At 43.0% G+C, this 9,980-nt stretch overlaps 1 protein-coding gene across 1 annotated transcript; it reads right to left on the bottom strand.

The window, feature by feature from the left end:
- Positions 1 to 204: 204 nt before the first annotated feature.
- On the bottom strand, positions 205 to 9,390 carry C7H10orf71 (chromosome 7 C10orf71 homolog). Its single transcript, XM_059851543.1, has one exon. The coding sequence runs from the start codon at positions 9,219 to 9,221 to the stop codon at positions 4,608 to 4,610; it is 4,614 nt and encodes a 1,537-aa protein (XP_059707526.1). The 5' UTR covers positions 9,222 to 9,390; the 3' UTR covers positions 205 to 4,607.
- Between the last annotated feature and the right edge of the window lie 590 nt (positions 9,391 to 9,980).

The following is a 9,980-nucleotide window of genomic DNA, read 5'->3' as shown; positions in this document are numbered from 1 at the left end:
GTGTCCTACTCCCTGTCTTTAGGAAGGGCAGGAAGGGGGATGAAGCCCTGCATCCAGTCATCTCCTAGATCTTTTAATTTGGTACCACACACACACACACACACACACACACGCGCTTTCGTGTTCTCAACTTTCTCTGCCAGCATAACTGGAGATAGAATTAAAATGACACATAATTACAATGAAAAAGCTGGCTAGAAGTCATTCCAGTATTATAAAACAAGTCCCATTTATTTTGTTTATTAATTAATAAATAATTACTTATTTGCAAATACAGTTGCATTGATGGAACATATATCTTCTTGGACAGATGACTTAGGAAGGCACTGAACTCCCAAGGAGGAGTTAACAAAAATCCATGCATGTATGCCATTTCAATTAAACTAAACTCTCTAAAACAAATCCAGCATTTTCCATGAGGAAATTCAAGCCCCTGGGACAGAGCCATGGCTGTGGGATGGCAGTCCAAGTCTGCCATGTGAAGCTGGACTGTTGGCATTGCTGTCATCCCACAAGGAGAGGGAGATTCAGAGGGAGGCAGTTCTGACCCTAGAATGAAGACTAGCTAAGTCAGGTTTGGCCTCAGTCTCACCTGCCAAGGGAGAATCACCACTGTAAAGGAGCATCAGGGCACCAAGAAATGCAACATGCACAAAGGCCACGTGCAGGAGAAGGAAACAGTGAAAGCAATGCCCCTGTTCCCTTCAGCCTGCTGTGCTTCCGTGCTTACCAAGAGCCTGCTGTGTTCCTTAGTCCTAACCACAGCCTGCTGGCAAGGCAGAATTTGGCTTGGTTTGCCTCAACACCTCTTTCACCTACTTAATGTCACTGTCACAAAACACTGCTTTCCTACAACTGCTCTCAGGACTATTGCACGTTTCCCATAGCACCCCTCCCCACCAAAAAAGGGTTAATTTACAGCTCTCATTCTGCCTGGTACTGACCTCTTCAGCCCTGTTTCCCACAGCAGCAATGGAAAACATTCCCCCAACAAACACGAACACAATAGGGCAAGGAACAAAAAGTATTTGTTATTTGAAAAGTGTCATTTGTCTTCCTTTAACACACAAACATTTGTGTTCACCATCACAGGCATTACTGCTTTCTTATACTGAGAAGCAAATGGCAGTTTTACAGGTATATTATGTATATAAATAGGGCTGTTTAGGTGGATGCATGGATGTGTTTGCTCACACACACGCCCACAGCCTAGCAAGAAGTCGCCAGCAGCACGGGCTAGGCCAGAGGCAGGTTCGCTGATGGGTTCCTGCTCAATACCAGGCTGGGACCTGGAGCAATACTTTTCTAATATCATTCATGCCCTGTGTCAAAGTGCAGAAAGCTTTGGATACAAAAACCCACTTTCTTATCTACTCTCAAAACTCCCCCATTTGTTTAATTTCACAGAATCATAGAATCAGTAAGGTTGGAAAGGACCTCTAAAATCCTTGTGATCAACAGTTAACTTAGCACCAAGTGTTCCCCACACCTTTTGAACACTTCCAAGGATGATGATTTCACTGCTTCCCAGGGCAGCTTATTCCAGTGACTCAGAACCCTTACAGTGAAGAAATGTTTCCTAGTGTCTCATCTCAACCTCCATGGAAATTACCTCTCAGGTGATTTCCTCAGGTGCTGTCACTTGTTACTTTGGAGAACACCCTCACCTTGCTACACCAATTTACCTACAAATTCTCCATGTAAAAACCCCCTTTGGTGGGGGTTCAGAGACACAGTCCACTGTGACTGCAGCTCCCTGAAGCTGGCAGAAAGGGCTGATGGAAATGAAGAAGTCCTACTTGAAATGTATTTGGTATCCTCTTTAAATGCCCATGTTTCAGTTCACCTTAACAGCAGAGGGAAAAATACACTCTGCTTTCCTCACCTACCTGGAAGCTGTATAATGGAGCATCCCATTCTCCACAATAAGAGTTTTAGGAGACCCTTGACAAAAGGGTTCAGAAGTATGCATGTCTACAAAATAAAGGACATTTAAGTAAAAGGGTCCTTTTAAAATACATATATAAATTTTTTTTGTCATCAAATTACCATTCATTTTTTAATCTGTGCACAGATACTTCATATCCATAGTCTTCCCTTAGAAAGGAAGCTTTTATCCTGTCCTCTGAGAGCCTACTTCTTGACTTGTGGCCCTTAATGGCATTAAAATTTGTAATACCATACACACACATGGAAATAAAAGGCTTGTGCACTCTGATAGGCTTTAAGATTCCATAGGTTTTGTCTAAATGCACCATGGAAAACTCTAATGGATCTATTTATCTATATTTTAACATGTGGATGAGATGCTGCTCTATACTGGATAGACATTTTGCTGTACAGAGTGACAGCAACAGGGAAGTGCAACATGAATAGCACCATCAGTTTACAAAAATATTGGTGACTAAAAAAAATATCTATAGTAAGAGCCACTCCCTCAATTTAACAACTTGAAAATGAATTTTTGTTCTGGAAACACTCTTGATTTTCAAGGTTTTTTTTTTAAAAAAACTTTCTTTCAAAATGAGTGCTTTCTCAGGGGAGACTGCATTTGCTGAGTTCCAAGTCAAAGTTAATTTAAATTTTAATGTTTTCAGAGCAGGATCACAGGATAATTCAGGCTGCAAAAGATCTCAGGAGATCTCTGGGTGAATCTCCTGGTCAAGGAGGGTCAGTTCTGAGGACAACCCAAGTTGTTCAGAGCTTTATTCAGTCGCTTTATTCAGTCAGGTGTTGAAAACTTTCAGGGGTGGAAAACTGAACAATAAATGTTTATTCAAATATGGGCATTTGGCTGAATATGCTTAAAACTCAAACCAGTACAAGCTTCTTCATTTCCAACTCACACCTCTACTGCAATCAAACCTACCAAATCACAAAATGTGTAAGAGGTGAAATCAACCGTAGAAAATCATTAAAGGCTAAATCCAAACTCCACTGTAATCAATGAAGTGATGCCCTTAGTGCTTGTCTAAGAGAAATGTCTCAGTAAGTGGCATTGAGGAAAGGAACTGTCTGGTGGGACCAGGACAGGTTGTGAACACATGGCTCTTGTCAGGGATGGAGGAAGGCTGAGAGCTGAATTCAGGTTAAGGAGAAAAACCACAAAGTGGGTCTGTGACCCAGGAGAGGCTTCTGTACTGGGAAATTTTCTGAAGGAAAACTCTGTCATAAATATTAACACTGGGAGAGTGGAGCAGTGCCTGTGTCCTGTCTCCACATTGTATTCATTAACAAAAGGCCTGATTCACCCCTTTCTTTTCAGGAAGTCAAGAGCTGCTTCACTGAAAAAAGTCCTGTAAAAATTGCCTAAGATGTGAATCAGGCTGAAAGTCACTGGCATAATTCTTCCTTAGAGCTCCTGCACTTCAGTTATAACTGGGAAAAACAGTATGAAAATTGGACAGAAAAAAACTAAGCCAATACTCTAAATACAGATATTTACAAGCAGGCAAAATACATTCAATTTTTCCATCTTTTCACCTAAGTTTTCTCATTAACTATGATGATAAAAAAGAGCTTATGCAAGGATGAGTGAAATTTTCCTACAGATTTTCAAAGAAAAGTGATAATTCAAAGAAGCCCTTTTCTAGAAATTAGTACTTTGGAGGTCCTGAATATGTTGTCTGTTTGTTTGTTTGTATTAAATCACAGAATTCACAAGATCAAACTTAGGTACATTTTTCAGGTTTTAAAAGTTAGTTCCATGTTTCAGTGGGAGCCTGAAAACAAAACAAAACACATTTCAATTACAATAGCTAAGAACTTCTTGTCCTAACAAACAATTAAATACTGTTGTGGGATTTCATTCAACCTTGCTCCTCACCAAGGTATTTCAGGCCAAGTATCAAGATAACCTGAAGTTTTAAGTTGCATTATAAATAAACCCTGACTCTGGGGGAACCTATTTAGATGTTATCAAGAAATATAAAGAATTCAGCAGCATATTAGTGGGCACTACAAAAGTATGTGGGAAATCTGAGCAGCTGCAACTGTATTCTGGTTGTTTAAAAGGGTTATTTTGACATGGCTGTATTGTGCATCCAGTATACAATCTTCTTGTCAATGACATCAGGGCAATCAAAGTGTGCAAAAAATGGATCTTGCATATATGGCATATTTGTAGCCACAGACTTTCTACCCGTCAATATAGTTCAAAGGCAGTGAGTGAGGAAAGTTCAGTAGATGCAGCATCAGTTCCAGGTCTCATAGGATGCATAGGATGGTCTCACAGGTTTTATTTAGTGTCATGTATCATGCAACACATCTGGGCAATAGGACACTTGCTTTGGCCATCCCAGCCTTCTCAATGACAAAGCAGCAGCAGCAGCAAGCAGTGGCTTTACACTGTCAAATGTATTTGTCTAGCTGGCATTGCCCCTTCATCTCACTGATAATTTGGTGCTTACTCAATTTCTCTTTTCTTCAGAGTGGTCATCACCTTGTATCTTTCAACATGAACAGCTTTCTTTTCCTTTCTCATCCAAACCACAATGAGATTCAGACAAGTGTTGTACAAATATCAAACCTGCATGTGCTTTTGTGTGCATGTGTCTGTCCAAACAGTTCTTAAAAATGCTAGCTGGCATGTTTTGTTACTTCAGTTTTCAAGATACTCCTTCAGCAGCAAAATCATCTAAATTGGTGAGGGTGACAATACTAGTATTTTGGGTTGGGCTCACATCCTTTCCTAAGTGAACTTGAGTTTCTCCAGCATCTTGTTGGTAGGAGTAGGAGGCTGGTTCAGTGTCGGGCTGAGTATCCACAGACTCAGAGTATCTGTAGTCCTGCTGGCCATCTTCAGGTAGTTCAGCTGGTTCTGGTGCAGCAGGCCCTGACCAGGCAGGTTCAGAGAGTTGAGAAGGTGATTTCAGCACAGCTACCGATGAGGCTGGTAAAGGCAGCACTCTAGGGTAGGAGGCATAGGGAGAATTCTTCATTTCTGAAGAGGTGGATTGGTGTAAGTTCTGTTCCAAGGGAGGGACTGAGACTTGAATATATTTGCCTGTTTCTGGGTCATAAAATGTCTTTACATTAACTTCGGCGGGTAAATCAACCACGTAGTACTGACCGGAGTCAGGGTCCTGGAGGAGCTTCCGCTGGGTTGAAGAGGGTGAGGAGCTTGCTGCTGGTGCAAGTCTAGATTTCCCAGGAGTGGTTTCTGTGGGAGTAAAAGTTGAGTGAAGGGAAGGATGAAGGAGAGAATATACTAAAGGTGAAGCAGACACTGCTGTCTCTCCAGAATGAGTAGGCTTTCTCCCTACAGCATCTGCATGTTCAGTCTGATGGTTTTTCTGCTGCTCTTGCACCTTTTTCCTCTTGTTTGCCAGCTTTTTAGCCCGACGCAGAGCCTTTTCTGTTTTTGGTGGCACAGTGGGTGGCTTGCCTGCTGGTCTTCCACCAAGTCCCCTGGGCTCCAGTCTCCCATTTTCCCCTGCAACATCCAAAAGTGGATTCCTCTGTGCCGAATTGATTATCTCTTCTGCAGGCATATAAGCTTGCCTCTCTAGTGCCATGTTCAACCAGGCAGGATTTGTAACATGCTCTGTCTCTCTAAGGCCAGAAATAGTTGGTTTATCTGACAATGAACTGGCAGCAAGAGAGTGCATTGTGTTTCCTGACCTGGGGCTTCTAACAGCAGGGCATGAAAGATTGTCTAACAAAGGTGCACCTTCTGTGTGCAGGATATCCTCTAAAGTGTCATTGGATACAGAAGAACATGTGTGGTCCTCTAATATGGAGCCAGTCACAGGGGAAATTGCCTGCCTAGTGATTATTTTCTTTGCACAAGAGCCCCCTTTGCGGTTAGATAAATGATGATTCTTAAAGTAATTTGTCTTTCTTTCTGCAGGATAGCTGGGGTTGTTTTGTGCTTGGTCATTTTCCAGACCTATAATTGGCTGTGCTAAGCTCTGTCTTGCCTTTGTAGGCTTCTTTTCACTTCTACAGACACTTTCTTCATCCATTTTCCCAAATTTATTTAACAACACACAAATCTTTTCATCTTCTTCCGTCAGTTTTCCAAATGAAAAGCTCTCTGTATTTTCCAGAAGACTGGGATCCAGTGTTACTGAAGTAGATCCAGACTCACTGGCTTCTTTTTCTCTGTCAGTTGCTCCATCTCTCACGTTCTGCTGCCCTCTGTGTCTTGATGCCCACCAGCCAACCTCCTGGGCATGCAACATGTTTTGGTGCCGCTTGCTGTAAACTGCTGGGGACATAAACCTACGTTCCATTTCCTTGTAACTGCTGCTCACTGTATCATCCAGGGAGAAGGACCGGAGTAGGGGCAGCTTGACAGCCCTTATCACCTGAGGCGACCTGAATGTGTTATCTTTAATCATAAACAGACTGGGTTTGGTTGAGCTTGAAGATGGTGTTTGTGGTTCCTCAGACCTGGAGATGGACGTGTCTCTTATACTGTCAGATGCAGAATTTGTGCTGTTGGCCTCTTCCCTTTTTTCTCTCCCTAGCTTCTCTTTCATCAAGCTCCTCTGTTCATTCTCAGTAACGCTTCCCTCCCTCTTCTCTGCTGCACCAGTGCCAGGGATGATACAAGCACAATACTGAAGTTCATCTTCCCCAACCTCTTTCCCTCTCTCCTTGTGTCTTTTCCTACTTCCTGAACCCATTTCACTGTCAGTCCTCTGGCTTTCTGGGAGGCACATCTGCTCCATCAGGGGCACTGGTAGAAATGGCTCTTCCTGAAGTGGCTGCTCCACTGTGGAGACGAAGGATTGCTCTGAGGAACTAGTGCTTCTTTTGCCTCTAGCTTCATGGCCAGGTACTACAATGTTGGTTTGGGTGCCACTGTAAGGCTCATCTTCTTCTGGTGAGAGTTGGTTTAGGAGTGTTTTGAAGGCAAAATTTTCATTCTGAATAGCAACTTGTCTTTCATTTTCCTCACCCTGAACATTGTGATTTTGCATGGGCTGCTCAGCTTTTGTATCTATATTGTCTCTACTGAATGGTCTCTGTGCAGTATAGTGCTGATGTTTTCCTAAGTCAAGTTCATTTGACTCATGTCTGAACGAGGGGAAATTTTCATTATCCCCTGTGTTTTTAACCAGATCTTGGTGTTTTGAATTGTCTTGTTTCATGATGTCTCCAGTTTGGTAAAATGGAAGGTCTTCTGTTGTCTGGGGTGAACTCAAGGTCAGATAATTGCCTGTGAAGTGTCCAGTTAAATCGGTTTTATGGTCATTTTCATGAACACTGCTAGGCAATATGTAAGCTATATCACTCAATTCATCTTTCTCTGTAATATTTTTCTCACTTTTGTCATGCGAAGTTGAGAATGAGGCATCCGTTTTTGTACTCTCCTGCATATTTTCCCTGGTTTTATTTTTCTCCTCCAAGGCCCTTAACAGGGGAGAAGGGGTATAAATGCTTTTAACGCGTTTGCGCACATCCTTTAAGTTAAATAACAGACTCGATGCTGTCAACCTGCAACTATCCCAGGACCTGTAATCGTCTAAGGTGCTCTCCTCGTGGTCTCTTGAGGCCGTGCTCTCTGTGGGAGGAGGTGTCAGTGGGATCAGCTCCCTTTCAGCAGTGTCCACCTCCTGTTTCGGTGGTATGACAGGGGTTAGGAGCTCGCTGATGTTGAAAGAGGGACTGATGGATGCAGGGGAGTTTGCCTGTTTAGCCAGAGGAGTCACACGCAGACCAGGGTCAGCCCCAGTCGCCTTTTCAGACAATGAGGTCCTGTGGCTGTCTGTGACCTTTGCAGCCTGTCTCTTCCCTGCTGCCCTTTCTGTAGCCCTCTGTCTCCTCCAGGGTGGGCAGGCATTGCCCAGCTGGGGGCTGTGGGATTCCTCCTCAGCTAAGGTGGCCTGGGGTTTTGGTGGAGGAGGACTGGGTGTCTCAAACCTGAGTGAGGGTGAAACCATGCTATAGGACACAGACTGGGGTGACACAGAGGCTTGGGACAAGGCAGTGGGGGAAAGTCGAGCTGGCACTGGGGGTGGTGGCACAGGAGGGGCTTCGGGGCTAGGGGGTGTTGGGGGATGGCCGGGCTGGGAGGGGGGTGGGAGAGGAGGAGCTGGTGGGGCAGGGGGTGGCCGAGGGGGACCCTGGGGTACATGGTTCCTAGGAGGAGGTGTGGGAGGGAAAACAACAGGAAATTTGGTTTCTGTAGGGAGGGGACCCTGAGGTACGACTCTGAGAGAGAAAGAAGCTTCTTGTAGAGTTGGCTTCATCTGAAAATCTTTCTCTTTCTTCTTAGCAACAGTGGTCGTGGCAGGTGACAATTTATGTTCACCTGTGTGTGATCCTTTAACAAATGGTGATTCTTCCAGGTATGCAAGACCTTCCTTTTCCATTTTTATGTCAACAAATTCCTCTTTTTCTGTCATTTTTTTATGATGAACATTCCATGATTCAAAAGCACTATTCTCACTGTGAAGGAAACTACCTTTTTTTGCTGGCTCACTAACTTTCAAGTTTCTGTTTTTTAAAGCCTTCTTAGAAGAATGGGAAAAATTTGATTTGGCTACTTTTGACATCTCAATCAGCACAGGATAATAACCATCAGAGTCCCCATAACTCAGGTCTATTTTATTAGGTCTTCTCTGTGGCTCATGTTTGCCACTGAGGCAGTGGCTACCTTGACTAGCCTCAGAAAATTCAGAAAGTTCCTTGTGGATGCTTAATGTGTCTGTATCGTCCCAGGAAGCAGTATCATTGCCCTGATTTATTTTGTATTTTTGAAAGCTATTCTTAATGGGCTGCTTATTCGTTATCAGAGAACTTCCTGGCCCTTGGTCTGCAGTCTTATCAAATGTCTTAATCAATGAGGACACTTTTGAAACATGCTTATTGTTCCTTGAACCAGGGACTGGCAAGTTTAATTTCCTTTCCATGGCAAAAGTGTTGTTTTTAGCAGCCCTCTTCTCCTCCGAAGCACACTTAGGTAACTGCTGGAATGTAGAAGCCCATATTGTATGTTCATTTTTTCTTGCTGATAGCTTGTCACAGACATTGCTTTTCTTGATGTCATGGTTTAACGTCCCTGAGTGAATTTTAGCAGACAACTGGAGGGCAAAGTCAGGTGAAATGGAAAGTTCTGGTTCATTGTAAGGGTCTTCGAGTTCTGCTACACACAAACTTTTGAAAGCCCGAGCTGTGAGGCTGCTCACTTCCCTGTCTGTGTCATCCAGGAGACTCCCAATACTTGAGGAATCACTGTGTCCTTCTGTATGTTTCTTATTTCCCTGCATTGTTCATGAGAGTCATGGGTGATGTATCCAAAGGATTAATTTCAGATGTTGAATAGGCAAGTGACTTTGTGAGGCAGATCCAGCTGTTTGTAATTCACAAGCACAAAGCCCTTCTTCCAGATGGTGCTGCTGCACGTTGACTCATCTTACAGAATAGCTGAAGGAAACTTTCTTCTCTGCAAAGCCAAAAATTACAAATTACCATTTTTCTATATTAACTCTATTAGACTGAGGCATTTTCCAGCTATATCAGTCACTGACAAATTTTGTGATGCTAGCAACACAATGAACAACATAAAAATCACTGTTCTTTTGATCAAGTAGCTCTCAGTAGATAATTTAATTTCTGGAAACAGCCATTTAAAAAAGTATTTTCACCTCATATTTTTACTTGAGCTCTTAAACAAGGACATAAGAAACAAATTTCAAGTACTTCCCTTTCCATACCTCCAACCATAAACACTTCCAAGTGCTGTGCATCCATTTAGAAAAGGAGGTTAGCCATTTTTGGCCAGGAAGAATTAGCAACAAAAGTTTCTTAAAAAAAGATGTCACTGAGAACGTCATTGCACACTAAGCCCAAAATGAAAGAAAAGTAGATAAAACTTAATTGTCACAGCTTTGTAATGAGAATTGCCAGAACACAGCCTGTGTTTGAGAAAACAGAGTGGCACTACAGGTAAAAAGGATAACTGTGCATGTTCCAGACAAACAGTGCTGGGGTACAATTTAGGCACCCACAGCAGGCTACAGGTGGGT

The sequence above is a fragment of the Haemorhous mexicanus genome, chromosome 7 (assembly GCF_027477595.1).
Source record: "Haemorhous mexicanus isolate bHaeMex1 chromosome 7, bHaeMex1.pri, whole genome shotgun sequence".
Taxonomy (NCBI): Eukaryota; Metazoa; Chordata; class Aves; order Passeriformes; family Fringillidae; genus Haemorhous; species Haemorhous mexicanus.
The sequence above is the reverse complement of the archived record's forward strand: the minus strand, read 5'-3'. Positions and strand labels throughout refer to the sequence as shown.

Excerpts from the sequence above, each read along its gene's own strand:
- C7H10orf71 (XM_059851543.1), bottom strand. The coding sequence starts at position 9,221 with ATGCAGGGAAATAAGAAACATACAGAAGGACACAGTGATTCCTCAAGT.